Source organism: Malus sylvestris, chromosome 11, assembly GCF_916048215.2.
Source record: "Malus sylvestris chromosome 11, drMalSylv7.2, whole genome shotgun sequence".
NCBI lineage: Eukaryota > Viridiplantae > Streptophyta > Magnoliopsida > Rosales > Rosaceae > Malus > Malus sylvestris.
The window spans coordinates 7,771,249-7,793,284 of NC_062270.1; the positions used below are offsets into that span (position 1 = coordinate 7,771,249).

The following is a 22,036-nucleotide window of genomic DNA, read 5'->3' on the forward strand; positions in this document are numbered from 1 at the left end:
TGAACGGCCCGATGGGCCTGGTCAGGAGGATCCTCTCCATCTGCTCAGGAGAGGATCCTGATCCTTAAAGACTTGCCGGTATGTCAGATGGTGCTTTATCACAATGATTGAAAATAATATTGTCAATTTATCTTGGTGAGAGTTCGAACCTTACCGATCTCCTTCCTCCTCTCACATTTAACTATCTAACATACTAACACTATTGTTTGTCGAAAAACAAAAAAAGAAAAAAAAAACCTTGCATGTAGCAATTTATTGTGTATAATGATCAATTGGTTCAAATTCACAATCAACTAAAGTTAAACTTAAGACATTTTACTTACAATTAAAATAAAAAAAAGTAAGAAATGACATCATTTTGTACCATATTGTTTCATACACATGTTTATTGAAGAAAAACAAAGATAAAAGAAAGAAATGGTTTCAAATTCTTTGTTAATCAAAAGAAAAAAAAATGTAATTACCAGTTCGTAGTATTTTACTGGAAATTTTTTCATAATTCATATGATGAATTAAGAAGAGATTGTAATTTGTAATAAAATTATCTATAGTGAGAGTGGCACATTTTGCGGACCCCACTACCACGTGGCAGCAATAAGACTTGCCAGCTCCCGGACACGTATCACACTACTTCTGCTTCCCCTTCCCTTTGTGACATGGTGCAATCCTATTGTGTTGTGAGTTGTAACGGGCAAAAACAAACCTGAATCACATCTTCTCCTCGGTGGAGGTCGGAAGCCAAGGAGGCATCCTTCTCTTACTCTTGTAAAATTCATCTCAGTTCAGAGGTTGCTACGATACACCGTTTTTTACTACACGTTCGTGAGATCGAGTTTTACGAAATGAGGTAAGTTATTCTAGATATTGAGCTGGTTTCGAGATGTCCCTAATTTTGAGTTTTTTTATTTTTTAACATCCCTAATTTTGAGTTTATAATATAATTAACCTTTGAATTCACGGTTTCTAGTTCTCGTTTGGTAAAATGTGACTATTTGGAGAATTACTTAGAGGATTGAAGATCATTTTGGGGCGTGGCGTATAATGGTGTCAGGCGTGCGATCCTGCTATCCTAAAAACAAAAGGGTTTTTCCAATTGATCTTCAGAGACTTTGAAAACGAAGAAGTTTTAATTTTCGAAAACTAGTGGACAAGTGAAACGAGAGTTTTCAATGAGTTTGGTCGTTGAACAGCCATCACGTTGTGTAGACGTCAATGATTACAAAAAGGTAAACAAGTTTAATTTGAAGTTTCAATTTTGCTACTTGAAATTCTAGTCTTTTTCGTCCGGTTACGGGTTAATGTGCACCGGCATCGCACGGATTCACTTGTCCGAGCACATCGACTCCAATTAAAGAAAATTTTAAACCTGACCAGTCTAAATTTCTAATGGTAGTTTTATTCTCAATGTTGGAAGAAGTACCGAGTTTAGTTCCATCATTCCTATTTGATCTATATATATATATATATACACATAAATTAGAACCATACGAGTACAACCACGCTAACCGAAATAATTTATGCACACTTTTTTTCTTCTGCTTATGCAAAACCACTATATATTTTGTTCATTGATTTTATTTTATTTATTCAATCCAAATAGTAAAAACAAAGCCACATGGTTTTTTTTTAGTACAACGAAACAATATATTTTACATTAAAGAAGAGATTTTGGTTAAACTACACATGCTAGGAAAAAAAAATGTAAAAAATAAAGACGAATGTGCGAGAGAAGAAACAAGGGAAACTCATTACGGAATTTTGTTATCCTTGTTGAAGCAAGTAAATTACATGCACATCCTTTTTATACACACTTCCAATTGTGCTGGTTGGATCAGAGATTTTTTCTGAATTATTGAACACCAAAAAAATCAGAGTCGAAACAAAAAATAAAAACAGAACACAGAAACTTACCGACAGTCACACATAAACACAGAGATATTGAAACAGGAACTCCAACTACCAACCGTCCGATTTCTCCCTCTTTTTTTTTTTTGTGGCATTTCGTTCTCCTCCAATGGCTTTCAGCACCTCAACTCACTCTTTCTTCAACTTCAAACTCTCCAGCAAAACTGCACCACCACTTCATCAGCCAAAGAAGAAACCAGTGACCCTTCTCCTCAATCCCCGTTTTGCCCCGCCCCTTCTCTCATCTTGTAACCAATGCTTCAGGGCCAACTCTGTCACTTTCTCAAACCCTTCTACCCCCAGGCATGGATTCAGTGTCAAGGCATACAAACTGAACAAACCCTTTTCAGATTTTTGCTTCTCTTTGCGTTTTTTGAGTAGTGGAATTGATTTTAATTTTTTTATGCAATTTTTCGTTGGGTTTTTTTGTTTGTAGGTTGGATCACAGCCAGATTATTCTTCAGGGGATGATGGTGCTCAATCGTTTATTCCTGAAGCAACCCAACAGGAGGAATTTTCTTGGAAGTCTGTGATTCTTCCGTACGTCTCTCGATCAAATTTTCTATAGCTCTGTGTGTTTTTCTTATGCTTTGAGTAATGTAAATGGGTAATCTTGTTTTAGCTTCTTTGTTTTTCTGATGAAACGATATTGTAAACTATTCCAGTTACGGGTCGAACTTGGGTGCAAGGGGTTGAGGACACTTGCCCTCGCCAACTGACCACATATGCGATCTTTTTTAGCTTTAATTCTTCATAGTTGATAATTATGCAATGGGGTTTGCATTTCGATTTTGTAAAGCCACATTGTATGGCAGAAGTTGGGTTTTTTTAGTACATGTTTTGAGGACCTGAATTGGGCCTTAATCAAGCATATGAAAAGTTGAGTGCTTTTCAAAGTGTAGATCAATCAATGAATAGTGGTTAAATTGCAAGTTTCGAAGTTTACTTTTGAAAATCTCTCTTTTGTTGGTAATTTTATTTTTTATAACTAAGCTCTTGGAATTTTAGCTTTGTGTTTCCGGCTTTGGGAGGTTTGTTGTTCGGATACGAAATTGGTGCTACTTCTAGTGCTACCCTCTCTTTACAGGTATACCTTCAGCTTTATGTTTTTCGTTTTTTGTTTTGATGATTAGTAATTTAATATGATCAACTTTTATGTTTTGATTTGTCACAGTCGCCAGAGCTTAGTGGCACAGCTTGGTTTAAACTTTCAGCCATCCAGCTTGGTCTTGTGGTATGATTTATCGAATCTTAGTCAATTTGGTTTTGAGTCATTTCCAAACTTGTGATCTGTCTGCCAAAAATCACCAACAATACATCAACAATCCTAAATTGCATTGTTTCGATGCGGGTTAGCGGTTCCCTATATGGAGCTCTTTTTGGTTCCCTCCTTGTGTACCCAATTGCTGATTTCCTTGGTGTGTACTCTGCTTTGCTTTTGCACTTCATCATGAGGTTTTGAGCTTGATCATTATTTTTGTTAGTCTTAAATTTTAATTGGCTTATGAAGGGAGGAGGAGGGAAAATGGGGGAGAGGGGTACAATTTATTTAATTTGAGCAAAATAGTAGCATTTAAGCTTATTTGATTAGTGAGGATTAGAGTCAATAAGGCGTCCTCTATTTATCTATATCTGAAATCTAAATTCATTGAATGATGAATGAGGTTGTAGTGAGAGAAATTGAGAAAGTCAAGAAAAGACGGTCCATACAGTATGTTGTATGTTTCGGGATATCTCAACATCTTAATTTCTGCTCTCAGGTTGCTGAAAGTTTGTCATTTTACTTGCTACTTGATTATAAAAATGTAAAACAAAATCTGTTAGACGTTTTTCCAGGGTAAGGCATATGTTGCACATGCATGTAAATGGTACAAATTGTTTTGGTTTTAGACAATAAGCTTTTGAGTTTTACAACCCTTGCAAGGGGATTGTGAGTCCAACAAATTTAGTGTTGGGGGATACAGTTTGGTTCTCCTTAATACATAATATAACAAAGGCCTTGAAATTTTCCTTCAAGGAATATGCAAATGTTTTATGCGCATCTTGGCCTGCAGTTTGTATGAAGGGGCATTAGTGCAAGTTATATGCATTGGTGCATTTGAGGGTGTGATTCCGTTCTTACCGCCTTTTTAGGTTTGAACATATGTGCTTGACAACTTAGCTACTCGAACAAGAACGGAACACTGTAGCTTAGCTATAGTCAAATCTTTGCCACTCAATTTCACGCTATTTACAACAATGCCAGCCAAATGGGGCTGGGTTGGGAGGGTAATTCTCAAAAGTTTAGAGGGTAATTTTGTTTGTATGGTTTAGAACGGATTGCAATGGGTTAGGTGCGTGCGCTCTCCTCTCATCTCTCACTCTTCCTGTTTCTGGAAAACCCACAATCTTTCATCTTCCTCTGCTTTTCCTCTCTCTGCGCTCCCCATATCTCTCCACATGAAGCACACAAACCAAGTAGTGACGGTCGAAAGCCTCAAACATGGCCGAGGCGAAACGGAGGTATAGTGACGGTCGACAACCGCCTCCGGTGTCGATGAATTAGGCCGTCCGAAAGCATCCTCGCTCCGATTATGGTATGTTGAATTTCTAGATTTACCCTTTATTTGAGTCTCCTCTCTCCTTTTGCGTTTGTTTAGGGTTTATAAATTAGGGTTCTTAGGGATTTCACGCTTTTTTTTCCTTCAGAAATTGCACTATATTTCTCAGATTGGAGCTGTTCTTATTTTGAAAAAATTGGACTAATGTTTCTTTTAGCTTTCGTCTATCTGGTAATTACTCTGAACCCCCAAAAGATTTGAAATTTCTGGTAATTGTTCTCATTGTTTTTGACAATTTGTTGTTAGAATTTGTATAAATTGCTGCCATTGTGTTGTGAAGTTTTATGATTATTTCAAAGAACACTGATTCTATCAATTGCAATTCTGCAGATGGCTAATGAAATAATGGTCTGTGAAAGGAAGGAAAAAAAAAGCCTAGAAAACACTATCGGATGATGTTTTAATCAATTGAGAAAACTGTAATTACTCACATTTTAACAAATTAAGGTTTCTTATTTCACTTCTTTGCAGGAAGTTATTAATTCTGCATCACCGGTGACTCAAAACTTAAGCAGAGAAGTGGCTGACGGTCAACATAAGCTCATAGCTCTTGCAGCTGCACGAGGAAACTCAAGTGCAGTAAATCCTCTGGTACCTTTGGGTGGTCTTCATGAGAAGGTTTGTTCGATCTTAAATATGTGGAATATGTGGATATGTAGATCCGAATGTTCAATTTTATCAAATGAGTGTTGGTTGGTTGGCTATCTTAATCATGAAAAGCAATTTATTTTTGTTGAGCAAACATTATGCATGGACTCGGAACTTCTTCCTTTGAATTGTAGTTGGAAGTATGATAAATTTAGTGGGATTTGAGCATAAGCCGGTTGCCAGCCCAATACAACTGATCGCATCCCGCAAGATTAATTTATCCACATTGGAGAATTTCTTATTATACAATTCTACTGCATTTTTTTTTCAAATTTAAATATAAATTTTAAAATTTTGGTTTTGATTATGCAGTTTGTGGATTCCGTGCTGCTGCGGTATATTTAAATGCTGCTGTCCTCCACTGTTTGAGCATGGGCCTCCTCCACCACCATAGTGGTATATTTTCTTAGGAGCCTACTTTGCATGAATTATTTTGTGTAATTGGTTGACTTAAATCTTTATTTGATCTACCTATTCCAATTTGGCTAATTTTTTTTAAATTTTTTATTATATTGGAGTTGAATTTGGTATTTTGGGTATGCTATCTTTGGATGCTTAGAAAGATAGTAATTTACTTTTTGTCTTTGATTTTTCACTAATGGGATGTTGTGATGGGGTTTAGTAATTTTCAGTATTCTTCAATTATTTTGAATTTGCAAAATCAAATAACCCGTGGAAATAAATTAATATTTCATTAATCTGTATGTAAGAGGACTTTACAATATGTCATCAAGTTTAGACCGACAACAATGAATGGCAAACTTAGGATTAATGCCTCTATTAATTTGATGTTTTCTCATGGTTGAGAAATATTTACAGCTGTCTTATTTATTGGACAACATCATTCATCCTCTATATTTAATATTAATTGCTTTTCTTAATCTATTTTTCCGCCAATCTTTTCTGCTACATAATCTCATTTGGTTTTCGATTTTGTGAAATGTTTTGGAAGCGGAGTGTGTGAAATTTGTTGATGCTGATGCTGATGATAGTGCCGAATTTGGTGACACTCCTCAACTAGCAGAGCAGGTAACAGAGCTTCTTCCAACTCAAATTTAATGATTCGAGCTGCCTAAGATTTGCATAACATTCCCAAGTTGTAGTCAATGTGCCTGAGTGGTTGAGCGCTTAACTAATGAATGTAACCACTAAGATTTGGATTGTTTTTGGGGAGTAAGAAATAACATTGCTAATTTCGGATTTATGGGTTTGAATTTTTAGTTCATTTTGCTTATCAGTTTATCTTACTTCTTTGAACCAAATGCAAATTCCAATCTTGCATTGTTAAGCCCTGAAATTAGAACAAAAAAACTTGCATGAAATTGAAGTTCTCTTATTGAGAACTCAATTTTCTTCTACTTGAAGTTTTATCTGATTGATTTCTGAATAATTTAGAAATGGGTATGTTAAATTGTGGGTTATGATTTCAAAACCCGCGGCGGAGCACGGGCATTTTTTCTAGTATGAAACCTATTTTGCACAACCATTAACAAATTGTTTGCACCATTACGCGATCTCCATTAGAAAAGCCACAAGTTTCTCAACCAAGGAAATTGGCATCATGATATCCAAAGGGTGCAAATTAGCCTTTTCTCATTTTTTTTATTTTCTTTTAAAAAACACCAAGAAGCAGGTAGCTAGGACCATCACTATGTCTGTCCAAACATCAAATGCCCCTTTCTTTCTTTTTCTTCTGCAAAACGGCCAAAGTACCCAGATTCTTCTTTTTTATAAGAAGCTTGCTAAAGACCAAATACCACACCAACTAACTTAACTACCTCTTATATTATTAGGGTGATTTTTAGTCACCTCCCTCAAGTGGTGGTAATGCTTACCACCTTATTTATTACCGTTGGATGAGTTTAAATTTTGAGATTTGTGTCTATCCAAGGTATTAAACTCATATAACGGTGATAAATAAAGTAATGAGCATTATTTGAGTGTAGAGAACAAGAATATTCCTATAATATTGTATGCAAAAGGGAAAAAATTTCCTAATTGCAAAAGCAAAATAGAGAGGTAATAATTAAAGAGTTTTTAAGCTCTTAATTAATGGTATTTAATTTGCTTGGTAACGAGAATTATTTAGGAGTCAGTCACCTACAACATGCATGCAAATTGGAGGAGACAATTCATGGACCAAATTACAACACCGTATCCTTTGGAACTTCACTTATAGCCCCATGTCCACTTGGAAGACATGAAAATTATGAACAACCAATTTGAACACAATTCTCTTTACTTGTATGGAGGAGTTCATATAAGTAACAATCTGAGATTAGTCCACTTTCAATAAACATGTTCAGTCAACTTGGTGTTTAGAAGAACATTGCTTAGCTTTAGATCACAATGAACTATCAGTGTTTTGCTATGGTTATGAAAATAATCCAGTGCATAATAGCAACACCAATAACAATATATAGCCCTTGAAGAAGATTTTAAATTCTTGGATGTATTGATTGCTTGCCTCTTCATTACAGGAGGGGGATGCAACCACTCCTCTAAGCTCCTTGGGTGCATCAACTCATAAACTAGAGCCTTGAAATCATCATTGAGAAAACATGCAGATATGACCTTGACGTGATTTTGATGCTTTATATTTCTCAAAGCCTCGTATTCGGCTATGAAACTTTATTGTCAGTATAAAGAACCCCCTTGTATACAAACTCGAAATTGCCAACACCAGTCAAATTAGCTGAAGAAAATGGATAAGTGGCTTTTGAGAAATTAGCATATGACACTTGCAAGTAGAGCAAGTCCGAATATTAAGGGGATTATTAATTTCAAGCTATAAGCTAATATTCTTTTCTCGGAGCTCTTTAGACTTGCAATTGGGTAGCTTGAGATAAGGAATTCCTTTTCAGAATCTAGTGTTGTCAACAATTGAAATGGCACTTTGATTTTCGAAAACACCTTACACTGATGGTGGTCAAGTCTGATAGGAAACTCAACTATCTTTATAGCTTCCAAGATGATTTTATTGAAGGTTGAGGGTCTTGAGGTTATGAATCTTTCAAAAATTTGGAATCTGTAATATGAATATTCAACAATTTCGTGGCACGAACTAGACTTTAATCGATGTGAATGTTACACAAAAATACCAAGTACAAGAAGTAGTAATACACTCTTCACACAATGAACCTCATTGGTGATTATTTACTTTGCAAACTTCCACATCTACTGTGGTAACAAAAAAGCTAGACTTCATAGGCAGTACACGAAATTTCTCTATCACAAAAGCACATAAAGAAGAGTTTCTATCCAAGAAAAGTATTCCTAATGGAAAGAAGTTCAGATGCAGCATCATTGATATTCTTTAGTCGATCTGTTGCTGATTCAGCAGAACAAGCAATTCCAATTCTAAATATCGAACTCAAGCACACCTCAACTTTATGAATTCTCGCACTGCATTGATTGGGATTCTCGTTCGTGCCTCCTTGAAGAAGTGGTGCGTCTGCAATCTCAGTAACTCGTCCGGGGAGAGCCATTTTGACAAAATTATGAAGGTTCAAGCTATCAACAAATATGTTGTCAATGGGTCTCTTCCCTGTAAACATCTCCAACAAAAGAATGCCAAAGCTATAGACATCACCATTTGTTGACAACTCACTCCCCATGCCATACTCTACAATTCAAACATCACATTTGTGTATAAATAATGCAGTTTGAATTTTGTAATTTAAATATTGTAAAATAAAAAAGGAAATATAATGAAGTATATATCTAGCATATATAGCATATATATACCTGGAGCTGCATAACCAACCGTTCCTCTTATTCCAATGGAACTTGTTTGATTTTGAATTGCTGAAACATTACTCGTTACTTGTAAGAGAAACCTTGCTAAGCCAAAGTCAGAAACATGGCCAGTCAATTCCTTGTCCAAAAGAACGTTGCTTGGCTTGAGATCACAATGAACTATTGGCGTTTCACAATGATTATGAAGATAATCCAGTGCACAAGCAACATCAATGGCAATTTCTAGCCTCTGAAGAAGACTTAACTGCTTGGGTACATGATCTCTTAACTCTTCAGTTCCAGTAGGTGGATGCAGCCACTCCTCTAAGCTCCCGTTGTCCATGAACTCATAAACTAGAGCCTTGAAATCATTACCATTAAAATCAACACTTGAACACACGGTTATAATCTTGACGAGATTTCGGTGCCTAATATTTCTCAAAGCTTCACATTCGGCTATGAAACTCCTCGAAGCTCCATGGCGTAACAAGTTAAACACCTTCACGGCAACAAGTTGAACTTTATCATCCTCATCAAGAACTCCCTTGTACACATAACCAAAACTTCCAGCACCAATTAAATTAGCCTCTAAGAACCCGTCAGTAGCTTTGAGTAGAGTAGCATATGACACTTCCAAAATAGTGTTCCCCAAAGTGCACAATGAAATTTCTTTCCTTTTCTTCCTTGATGAACAAAGAAAGACGTAAGAGAAAACCATGGCCATTACTAGAAGAGCAAGTCCAAATACTAAAGGGAGTATTAGTTTCAAGCTACGAGACAATCTTCGTTTCTTGGTCTCTGTAGACTTGCACTTGGGAAGCTTTAAATTAGCAACAAGGCTGCACAAATTAGTGTTGCCAACAACTGAAATAGCACTCGCATTTTTTAAAACACCTCCAGTTGGTACCTCTCTCCAAAATTGATTGAATGATAAGTTCAGATTATTCAGGATTCTAAAGTCTTCTAAAAAATGTGGAATTTCCCCTGAAAAATTATTGCGAGAAAGGTCTAGATCTCGAATCCCTCTCACTGAACTCATAGACAAAGGAATGGACCCGTTGAAGAAGTTTCCTTGCAAATGCAGTACTTCTAAACTCTCACAACCACCAAGGCTACTGGGGAGTTTTCCAGATAACATGTTATCAGAAACGTCCAGTTCACTTAGACTTTGTAAATTCCCAACCTCCGAGGGAAGGGAACCTGTGAAGTGGTTATTAGACAAGTCCAAAGAAACCGATAAGGAGGAGAGTCTAAAAACTTGTTTGGGTATTGTGCCATTTAGGAGGTTATAAGAAAGATCCAACGACTGCAACCAATGGCATTCCCCTAGGTCTGAAGGAATGCTGCCCTCAAGATGATTTCTATCCAACATAAGATGGAATAACTTGGTTAAATTTCTTAAGGAAGACGGAATATTTCCTGATAATTTGTTCATGAAAATTTCTAAAGCTCCAAGGTTTGAAAGCTTACCCATGTCAGAGGGGATGTTACCTGTGAAGCTATTATACCCCCAATGCAACAATTCCAAGCTCACCAGGTTCCCTATCCCAGATGGGATGCTTCCATATATTTGGTTATATTCAACCCAAAACATTTCAAGTTTGGTTGAGAGATTGGATATTGACATGGGCAATGTCCCTCCAAAATTGTTGTCGCTAATCATCAGCCTTCGTAACTGGGTGGCATTGGTCAAGTCCGAGAGAAAACTTAAGTCACCTTCTTTACCGCTTCCAATATTATTATCGCCAACGTCAAAATACAGGAGGTTGTGAAGCTTTTGGAGATTCGGTACCCGTCCGATTAGGTTGTTACTCCCAACGTCAAATACCCAAACACTTGTGACGTTGAATATTGAGGGAGGTATGGACCCAGTGAGTTGGTTTGAGTAGATGCTCAAGATTTCGAGATTAGGAAGACTTTTGCCAATATCTGAAGGAAGACTCCCTTGAATTTGGTTAGTTGCCATGGAAATTGCAACAAGAGAAGAGAGGTTATAGATGGAGGAAGGGATGCTACCAGACATATGATTTTCGCCCAATCCCAAGAAAGTTAATTTTTTCAATTGGCCAAGAGAACTGGGGATGTTTCCCATCAAGTTATTACTAACAAGACTTAGTGACCGGAGAGACGAAATGTTCCCTAAGGAAGGAGGGACCTGTCCCATTACATTATTATATTGTAATGAAAATTTTTGCAGTTTCGATAGCAATCCAATTTCTGAAGGAATTTTACCCACCAATTTGTTGAGAGAGAAATTCACATGGATAAGGTTGAAGCAATATGACATATTGTGTGGAATACTGCCACTAAACGAGTTAACGTCTAATCGCAATACCTGCAACCTACGCAAATTCCCAATTTGTGGAGGAATTTCATGACTGAAGTTGTTGTTTTGCAGCGACAGCTCCCTTAGAAAACTTAGATTTCCAATGTTTGGGGATAGTTTCCCTACCAGATTTTGAGATTGCAGGTCCAGGTTAGTGACCCTTTGGCGATGTCGTCGACTGCATGTCACGCCATGCCACATGCAAAAGTGCGTGGATTCGTTCCAGGAGCTCATCACGTTGTAATTATGGAGATCTTGCTTTATTTGAGCTTTGATGGCAAGCAGGGCCAGCCTATCCGTCGCATTCCCTCCGAGTCCCGATTGCAGGGAGCTCCAACAGCAAACGAACACTGCACTGAAAAGCAAATATATTAAGATCATTTTCAAAACCAAAACCCCCATTCCTGATCTGGTTAACTATATAACTAGAGAGAGATGCAGAAAGAAATAGAGGGATGGGTGTCGAGTTGTGATATTGGTGAGTTCCATTTGTTGCTTGACAAGGAAATTTATAGAAGGATAGGATCATAGGAGGAACTTTCACCACAGTTTCTGGTTCTTGAAATTCAAATATGAAAAAGAATAAGTCCAAGTAAATGATAACAACTTTGGCTTGTTTTTTTAGACGACTTCACTAGCTTACTTCCACTACTGGGACCTATTGTCTGGCACTTTTGGTACACCAGGGACCAAGACCATTAAAGCACCTTGACTCCAGAAGTTAAAAAATTGAAGGTAGACTGGTCGATAATATTCTTGAGTCGAGAAAAGAACAAATACATGGAATCCTATATTTTGGTTACATCAGACGTCACGCTGGTGTCAATATGAAAGTTACCTTGCTAGGCGACCCTAGCTATGAATGAAAATTTTGAAGTCTCTACGTTTTTTGAGGGGTTAGACTGTGAGATTGCTGATTTTCTCATAGTTCCCCTAAAGTACCATTGTAAGAAAGCTTGGTGTGGATGCAACCTTTCTAAAAATTGTAACAGTTACTAGTGATGTCTAATATCAAGATAAGTAAAGAATTATTCTATTTTTGAATAATTGGCTACTTTCCTGTAGCCATGTGCATTGGTTTGATGCATTAAACAAGAGCATTTCCTTTTGTTATTCATCCATGTGAAGCTAAGTCAGATCCATTGCATAAAGTGAAGATGTCACGCACTGTGCAAGGCTACTTTATGATGATCCTTTACTTCAACAACACCTGGAAGTTAGTTATTTTGTCATTTATATATATCTATTTTTTTATGATAGAACATTTTTAATGTGACTTGTGTGGTAAACGAGTTGTTAATTAAACATTGCGGTGAACAATGTCCGCAATTATGATCAAAATTGAAAATTTTCGTTATGTCAAACTTAACTGTCGGTATGACTTATAGGGTTGGAGAGAAATTGGGATTCGATGGAAACTAAGAAGCTTGAAGCTCAAATTGACGACGTCCCTAGCTAGCTACTTTGAATTCCTTTTTCTGGAACCATTGCCTAGATTAGATCTCTTGATAACAGCAGCATGCACATACAAAATTACCATGGATCATTGAGGAGGGCTATATAACCACATCCCAAAGCCTACCTTCAAAACTTCTTCAATATTTACCCGTCTTGCAGAACCCATTAGAATTATGTTTAAGGGGATTAATCATGCAAACACTGGCTCGCTCTGGAGCATATAAATAAAGGAAAACTAATTAAAAATGTTTGAAAATTTTGAGTTTTAACGATAAGGACAAAATAAAGGGTAAAGTGAATAGTAGCATGTTTGACTTTTTAGTATAAAAATGTGGTTTTTCGTTAAAATGAACAGTACCGTGGGCTTTTCGTTAAAACTCCCAATTAAATAAATCTATTCAATTCAAAAGCTCCTTAGTTGTGATTGATTATATCAGGCCGACAAACACCATATATCCTCATGTTCTAGGCTTCGCGTTAAATCAATTGTTTAAATGACGATTTTAACCTCTTTAGGACTAATGGAAAATTTTGATATGGACTGTAATTGTCGATGGAGTTCACTACAAATGCTTAATTAACTACTTTTTGACCACAAAGGTCATATTAAAATGCTTTATCACCACGTAAAAAAATGGCTATATATGTATGTGTGTGAAAAGAATGGTACATTCCTCTACAAAGTTAATAATCATAGTACACCATTGGCATTTTTATTGAAAAGTAATATAGAAGTAAAAAGTGAGACGGAATGAGAATCATGATAATGGCATGTAAAGTGTGAAGAAAAAGGAGAACGTGGATTCGTTCTCTGTTTTTTTTTACTTTTAAGCTTTTTAGTCCTTGATGCTTTCTTGAAGTGCATAGTATCCACATAATTTGTGAAATACTTAGAACATTTACTTTTAAAAACTTTCCGCAGTAGGGCAGATGACGCTTTATTGCAATGATTGGAAATAATCTTGTCAATTTATCTTGGTGTGAGTTCGATCCTCACCGATCTCTTTCCTCCTCTCACATTTAACTATCTAACTGTTTAGACCTAAAATTACACCATCGGCCCGTACAATCAAGGCTGTTGAAGTGAACATAGCTCTCGATTATTGGATCAAGAAATAAAGGTCATTATTAAAAGATAATGATTTTTAAAGTTATGATTTTATCATAATTATCTTTTAATAATGATTTATTATGAAAGATGAGATATATATCTGGAAGTATGACGGCACAACTGACGTGTGAAATGTGTGGATAGGATTGGATTGAAGTGACAACCATCAAGATGCATGCATGGATGAGTTTAAATCATAGGAAACCTAGGTAGACCAGGCTTTTTACTTGGTGATGGATGTGGCAGACATGCCGTGGGAATGACTAATATATATTTATATATATATATGGTGGCCGTACTTTTTGGCAATCTGCATGCCGTGGGAATGACTAATAGATATATATATATATATATATATATATATATATATAATTGGTGGTTGCTTACAGAAGGTTATCCAAGTCACGTCAGATACATAGGAATTTGAAATAGACCAAACTGCATGCCGTGGGAATGACTAATAGATATATATATAATTGGTGGTTGTTTACAGAAGGTTATCCAAGTCACGTCAGATACATGAGAATTTGAAATAGGACTCTACTCGAGAATCAGGTCGTGCTAAGCAATTACATCAGTCCTATAAATACAGATGCAATAGCAACGGAAGAAGGACCTCCAATTCAACACACAACTGTCCTGCGCAAACTCTCTCAACAACTTTGAGATTTTTATTTTCTCTTTTCGCTGACACATCTTCCGTTGGCATCAACAGCACTGTGAAAGCAACCAGTGATATCTTAAGTCGGCATAGATAGCTCTATCACCGTAGAGTCAGCCGATCTCACAGCATCTTTCGTTGGCATCAACAGCACTGCGGCGAGGACAGCTGGTTACCTATCCAAGTCTCGGTCGAGAAGGATTGCCAAATCCTTATTGGTCGAGGTCATCTTATCAGCCTTCTCGGCGAAGTGAGGTGTTACGAGTTACTACATTCGGCACATTGAAAGCCGAATTTGATATTGAACTTCGCAGAACTAGCAGCCTTGTCTTCAGGCTCTAGAACCCAAGAGGGCGAGACGTGTTCCTTCCTCGGTCGCAATCGCGAGACGCAGAAGTCAGCAGCGCACCCAATGTAACATCAACATATTTACTCCTCGGTCGACGAGTTGGCACGCACCGCATACAACCGAAGGACGTAGTTAGCTTATTAATTACTTGGCCTGCGCGCTACGTAAGCTTGGTAGTTTTTAGGGTCAACACTAACATACTAATACTATTGTTTGTCGAAAAAAAAAAAACTTGCATGTAGCAATTTTCTATGTATCATTATCAATTGGTTCAAATTTGCTATCAACTAAAGTCAAACTTAAGACGTCTCAAATTACAATTAAAATAAAAAGAAATATCATTAAATCTTAGTACTAAATGACATCATTACCATATTGTTTCATACACAGGTTTATTGAAGAGAAACAAAGATAAAAGAAAGAAATGGTTTTAAAAAAAGGTTAATAGATAAAAGGTTAACATTACATTAACATTGTCAAGAAACAAGAAGATTAAGAGACACCACGAGCAAAAGCCCCATATAACCCACATAGTTTCACAGTATTTGGAGAATAATTGTTTGAATTTTGTAGATTTATTTTGAAATGTTGGACCCATTTGTGATTTGGATAAATGAGTTTAATCTTCTAAAATATGTAATTACCATTTCGTAGTATTTTACTGGAAATTTTTTCATATTTCATATGGTGAATTAAGAAGAGATTGTACTAAAATTATCTAGAGTGAGAGTGGCACATTTTGTGGACCCCACTACCACGTGGCAGCAATAAGACTTGCCAGCTCCCGGACACGTATCACACTACTTCTGCTTCCCCTTGTGACATGGTGCAATCCTATTGTGTTGTGAGTTGTAACGGGCAAAAACAAACCTGAATCACATCTTCTCCTCGGTGGAGGCCGGAAGCCAAGAAGGAGGCATCCTCCTCTTACTCTTGTAAAATTCATCTTAGTTCAGAGGTTGCTATGATACACCGTTTTTTACTACGTATTCGTGAGATCGAGCTTTACGAAATGAGGTAAATTATTCTAGATATTGAGCTGGTTTCGAGATGTCTTTAATTTTGAGTTTTTTTTATTTTTTTTAAACATCCCTAATTTTGAGTTTATAATCTAATTAACCTTTGAATTCACGGTTTCTAGTTCTCGTTTGGTAAAATGTGACTATTTGGAGATTACTTAGAGGATTGAAGATCATTTTGGGGCGTGGCGGATAATGGTGTCAGGTATGGGATTCTGCTATCCTAAAAACAAAAGGGTATTTCCAATCCATCTTGAAAAACTTTGAAAACGAAGAAGTTTTTATTTTCAAAAACTAGTGGGCAGGTGAAAAGAGAGTTTTCAATGAGTTCGGTCGTTGAACTGCCATCTCGTTGTGTAGACATCAATGATTACAAAAAGGTAAACAAGTTTCATTTGAAGTTTCAATTTTGCTACTAGAAATTCTAGTCTTTTTCGTCCCGTTACGGGTTAATGTGCACCGGCATCGCACGGATTCACTTGTCCGAGCACATCGACTGCAATTAAAGAAAATTTTAAAATGACTAGTCTAAATTTCTAATGGTAGTTTTATTCTCAATGATGGAAGAAGTACCGAGTTTAGTTCCATCATTCCTATTTGATCTATATATATATATAAATTAGAACCATACGAGTACAACCACGCTAACCGAAATAATTTATGCACACTTTTTTTCTTCTGCTTATGCAAAACCACTATATATTTTGTTCATTGATTTTATTTTATTTATTCAATCCAAATAGTAAAAACAAAGCCACATGAGTTTTTTTTAGTACAACGAAATAATATATTTTACATTAAAGAAGAGAGTTTGGTTAAACTACACATATTATGGTAAAGAAATGTAAAAAATAAAGAAGAATGTGCGAGAGAAGAAACAAGGAAGGGAAACTCATTACGGAATTTTGTTATACACACTTCCAATTGTGCTGGTTGGATCAGAGATTTTTTCTGAATTATTGAACACCAAAAAAATCAGAGTCGAAACAAAAAATAAAAACAGAACACAGAAACTTACCGACAGTCACACATAAACACAGAGATATTGAAACAGGAACTCCAACTACCAACCGTCCGATTTCTCCCTCTTTTTTTTTTTTTTGTGGCATTTCGTTCTCCTCCAATGGCTTTCAGCACCTCAACTCACTCTTTCTTCAACTTCAAACTCTCCAGCAAAACTGCACCACCACTTCATCAGCCAAAGAAGAAACCAGTGACCCTTCTCCTCAATCCCCGTTTTGCCCCGCCCCTTCTCTCATCTTGTAACCATTGCTTCAGGGCCAACTCTGTCACTTTCTCAAACCCTTCTACCCCCAGGCATGGATTCAGTGTCAAGGCATACAAACTGAACAAACCCTTTTCAGATTTTTGCTTCTCTTTGCGTTTTTGAGTAGTGGAATTGATTTGTGCAATTTTTTGTTGGGTTTTTTTGTTTGTAGGTTGGATCACAGCCAGATTATTCTTCAGGGGATGATGATGCTCAGTCGTTTATTCCTGAAGCAACCCAACAGGAGGAATTTTCTTGGAAGTCTGTGATTCTTCCGTACGTCTCTCGATCAAATTTTCTATGCCTCTGTGTGTTTTTCTTATGCTTTGAGTAATGTAAATAGGTAATCTTGTTTTAGCTTCTTTGTTTTTCTGATGAAACGATATTGTAAACTATTCCAGTTACGGGTCGAACTTGGGTGCAAGGGGTTGAGTACACTTGCCCTCGCCAACTGGCTCAACCCACATATGCGATCTTTTTTTAGCTTTAATTCTTCATAGTTGATAATTATGCAATGGGGTTTGCATTTCGATTTTGTAAAGCCACATTGTATGGCAGAAGTTGGGTTTTTCTAGTACATGTTTTGAGGACCTGAATTGGGCCTTAATCAAGCATATGAAAAGTTGAGTGCTTTTCAAAGTGCAGATCAAGCAATGAGTAGTGGTTAAATTGCAAGTTTCGAAGTTGACTTTTGAAAACCTCTCTTTTGTTGGTAATTTTATTTTTTATAACTAAGCTCTTGGAATTTTAGCTTTGTGTTTCCAGCTTTGGGAGGTTTGTTGTTCGGATATGACATTGGTGCTACTTCTGGTGCTACCCTCTCTTTACAGGTATACCTTCAGCTTTATGTTTTTCGTTTTTTGTTTTGATGATTAGTAATTTAATTGATCAACTTTTATGTTTTGATTTGTCACAGTCGCCTGAGCTTAGTGGCACAGCTTGGTTTAATCTTTCAGCCATCCAGCTTGGTCTTGTGGTATGATTTATCGAATCTTAGTCAATTTGGTTTTGAGTCACTTCCAAACTTGTGATCTGTCTGCCAAAAATCACCAACAATACATCAACAATCCTAAATTGCGTTGTTTCGATGTAGGTTAGCGGTTCCCTATATGGAGCTCTTTTTGGTTCCCTCCTTGTCTACCCAATTGCTGATTTCCTTGGTGTGTACTTTGCTTTTCTTTTGCACTTCATCATGAGGTTTTGAGCTTGATCATTATTTTTGTTAGTCTTAAATTTTAATTGGCTTATGAAGGGAGGAGGAGGGAACTTATCACAGCAGCTGTACTTTATCTCCTTGGGGCCCTAATCACTGCAACTGCTCCGGGCCTTAGTGTTCTATTAGTCGGGCGTGTTTTATATGGGCTTGGTATTGGAATGGTAAGGTTCTGTGAAGTTGCTCTGTAGTTGCTCCAACCGAAAAAAAAAGAAGCTAGCTGCAAAACCAAAGGAGAATCTTCCCAGCATTCGTTTTGGTCGAGCTAGATAATATCATGATTGAGTGATGATGCTCTAGCCACTTTTTAAAACATTTCTTTTGGCAGGCCATGCATGGGGCTCCTCTCTATATTGCTGAAACGTGTCCGTCTCAAATTCGTGGAACTCTAATATCTTTGAAGGAGCTCTTCATAGTTCTGGGGATTCTGGTATTGTTCAAATAGCATCTTTATGTTAATCTTTTTGTCATTCACTATCTCAGTGAAGTGAGATGTTCTGACATATGCACTCTTCGGCAGTTGGGTTATTTTGTGGGAAGCTTTGAGATTAATGCAGTTGGGGGCTGGCGTTACATGTATGGAATAAGTGCTTCCGTTGCTTTACTTATGGGAATAGGCATGTGGGTTCTCCCACCTTCTCCCCGCTGGTTGCTTCTCAGGGCGGCTCAAGGTAAAGGGCCTGTACAAGAATATAAAGAAAAAGCCATTGTTGCCTTGAGCAAGTTGAGAGGCCGGCCTCCTGGTGACAAAGTGTCTGAAAGGCAAATAGAAGAGACATATGTTTCTTTGAAGTCGTCCTATGCAGATCAGGAAGCCGAGGGGAGTTTGTTGGAGGTCTTTCAAGGCACAAGTTTGAAAGCCTTCATAATCGGTGGTGGTTTGGTCCTTTTTCAACAGGTGTTTTCCTCCTTGCTGCTATGAATTGAACCTGTCTTTTGTTTCTTTTGCTTTTATATTTTCAAAACATGTACTTGAGAGAATACTAAGAATAAGTAAGCCAATTTACTACCTTACATTGCAGATAACCGGACAACCAAGTGTATTGTATTATGCTGGTCCGATTCTTCAGGTAATTGATAATCAACTTCTTTTTCTTTATTTCATTTTTCATGTTAATTTTCCCAATGACGTGACATTCTTTGTAACTTTGTTACTAAAGACTGCAGGATTCTCTGCAGCCTCTGATGCTACCAGAGTATCAGTTGTAATCGGATTGTTTAAGGTGCGTATGTCGCATGGTGTTTTTCATCTTTAATTTTGATTGGAGGTAATCCTCTTTCTGATGTGACTGTCCTTTTCTTCTGAATGTTCCTGCAGTTTCTGATGACGGGAGTAGCTGTCCTGAAAGTTGATGATCTCGGAAGAAGACCTTTGCTGATTGTAGGAGTCAGTGGACTCGTATGCATCTTAACTATTCAAAAATTTACTCATTCAATTTCATTCGTATTTTGTACTTTGTGAAATGTTGGTTGATAAAGAAGAGGGTGGATGGCTTTATCTTTCTTTCTTCGGTTTACCACAGGCTCTCTCCTTATTTCTCCTTTCTGCTTACTACAAATTTCTCGGAGGATTCCCGCTTATTGCTGTAGCTTCTCTTCTTCTCTATGTCGGTTGCTACCAGGTAACAATATCTTTTTTGGGTTATTGGTATTCACTGCTCAATCTTCTTTTTAAAAATATAAATGAATCTCTCAAATAGCACAATAATGTTGTTTTCATCATGTAGAAAATACAAGCTTTCAAATACGATCTGTGAACTTCACTTATAGAAACAGGACGGCGTATGCTATCCTATCCCTAATGACGTATTTTTCTTGTCTGACATGGAAGATTGTGCTCAAATGTCATTTCAGATATCGTTTGGTCCTATAAGTTGGCTCATGGTGTCAGAAATCTTCCCGCTTCGCACAAGAGGAAAGGGGATTAGTCTAGCAGTTCTTACCAACTTTGCTTCAAACGCGATTGTGACATTTGCATTCTCGCCGCTGAAGGTATACATATGCCTCCTCCCCACATATTTTCCTCATTATGATGCCAATCTATTTCTTTCATAGTTCAGGCAGGTTTTCTGATATCTCGCAAAGTCTTTAAACTGGCTGGTGTAGAAGTGGTTCATTAACATTTGCTAATTCTGCAGGAGGCGCTAGGAGCAGATAACCTTTTCATCCTCTTTGGTGCTATCGCCTTGTTGTCTCTTATCTTCGTCGTACTAATTGTCCCGGAAACCAAAGGCTTGACTTTGGAAGAAATAGAATCCAAACTCTCGAAATAGATGCTCACCCGATGGCCAAAACTACCGTTGTAAGTTCCCAACTAAACATGTATTGGCGAGTCTGACCTCGGTTGTTAGCGTCGCCTGGATGTTCACAAAATCATGTAAATCTGCTCTAAAAACATGTACATTACTACATGCTCCCATTTTGATGAAACTCAAGCATAAGGTGAGTTGCAACTATTGAGTGATAGCTCGCAAATGACATTTCATTTGAAGAGCAAGTGGCTTTTGATATGGCTTGAAAACTTTCGCGGCGGAAGAGCCAATGCCTCGATGAAGGGTGGTTGCTACTTGGACCCTTTGGTCCAGAACGCCTGGAACTGAAATGTTGAGCGTTCCAGTGTGTTATTAAGATGATTGAAACTTGGACGCATGTTTTAAGCTTGATGCATTTGGTTAGATTCCAAGTTTGACGTTCAAAACTCCAAATTCAACCTTCATGTTTAACTGAAGGTAACCTTGTGAAGTAATCGTGCTAGCAACTGTCGGATAGAAAGAGTGGTGCACACATGTAATCGCCATCCTTACATTGGGGCAACGTTAGACTCGGGGCATGTTTGAGACTGTTTCTAGAAGAGTTTGAAAGCGTTTTCTGCCAATCAAAAGCGTTTTGACTATGTTTGGCAGGAAATTTAAATATGCTGCTGGGTTCTAGGGGAGTATTTTGAAGAACCAAGGAGTTTTTTTTTATGGAAAGCATTCCAAATGTTTTTCTAGTAAGTATTTGGATTTTTTATATCCCGAATCAAAGTGTGAATGTCCTTTAGAAGCGTGGCATGCTCGTTTTGATCAGGAGTGGGGTGGACAACTTCAGCCGGTGCTTGCGCCTGCGGCGGCACCTTGTGAGTTGCAGTATGTTGTGGATCTGCCGCCTGCAGTAGCGTCTCGTTATCCATATTAAAAACGTAATGGATGAATTCAAGGAGATCCATTCTATCTCGTAATCATTCTCAAAAATATATCTAGCAAAAGAACCTATGGGGACACAAGTGTTTCTTACAAAAGCAGTAAAAAAATATGCACTAAATCTGAACGTCGTAGATCTTAGAAATATAGTAAACTTTGTATGGTCAATGGCAATGAAGGATTGTAAAGTATTACCTTCGTGCAAGGTGGACGAACTGTCACATGTTCGAAATGGAAGTAATTTTCGCACAACCTTTTTGGCTCATGCATACAATTTGCTTATACATGGCCTTTCAATTAAATAAATTGAAAGAAAATAAAAAGGTCGTACCCAGTGCACAAGGCTCCCGCTTTACGCAGGGTCTAGGAGAGGTGAATGTCGGCTAGCCTTACCCCCATTTTATGGAGAGACTGCTCCCAAGTCTCGAACCCGAGACCTACCGCTTATGGGCGAAGGCACTTGCCATCGCACCAAGTGCGACCTCTAAATAAATTGAAAGAAAATAAAAGGATAAAAATAAACAGAGATATAGGAGAAGAAAATGAGTGTCAGAGAATC

At 37.3% G+C, this 22,036-nt stretch overlaps 2 protein-coding genes across 6 annotated transcripts; one reads left to right on the plus strand and one right to left on the minus strand.

Annotated features, from left to right (window-relative positions):
- Positions 1-1,848: 1,848 nt before the first annotated feature.
- LOC126591131 (D-xylose-proton symporter-like 3, chloroplastic) lies at positions 1,849-20,751 on the plus strand. Of its 5 annotated transcripts, none has more exons than XM_050256706.1 (14): positions 1,849-2,227; positions 2,342-2,445; positions 2,914-2,992; positions 3,080-3,139; positions 18,176-18,242; positions 18,335-18,459; positions 18,624-18,725; positions 18,816-19,193; positions 19,318-19,365; positions 19,456-19,518; positions 19,614-19,694; positions 19,819-19,917; positions 20,150-20,287; positions 20,434-20,751. In XM_050256706.1, exons 1-14 carry the CDS (start codon positions 2,015-2,017, stop codon positions 20,566-20,568), a joined length of 1,692 nt encoding a protein of 563 aa, XP_050112663.1. In that variant the 5' UTR covers positions 1,849-2,014; the 3' UTR covers positions 20,569-20,751. The 5 variants fall into 5 exon arrangements, with proteins under 5 accessions (XP_050112663.1, XP_050112662.1, XP_050112661.1 ...); XM_050256705.1 differs by lacking the exon at positions 3,080-3,139 and adding an exon at positions 17,999-18,058 and having other exon boundaries at positions 1,850-2,227; XM_050256704.1 differs by lacking the exons at positions 2,914-2,992; positions 3,080-3,139 and adding exons at positions 17,834-17,912; positions 17,999-18,058 and having other exon boundaries at positions 1,852-2,227.
- Positions 8,174-11,770, minus strand: LOC126591127 (putative receptor-like protein kinase At3g47110). The gene is made up of 2 exons (XM_050256698.1): positions 8,901-11,770; positions 8,174-8,778 (listed from the first exon to the last, which is right to left on the minus strand). Exons 1-2 carry the CDS (start codon positions 11,617-11,619, stop codon positions 8,411-8,413), a joined length of 3,087 nt encoding a protein of 1,028 aa, XP_050112655.1. The 5' UTR covers positions 11,620-11,770; the 3' UTR covers positions 8,174-8,410.
- Positions 20,752-22,036: the final 1,285 nt, after the last annotated feature.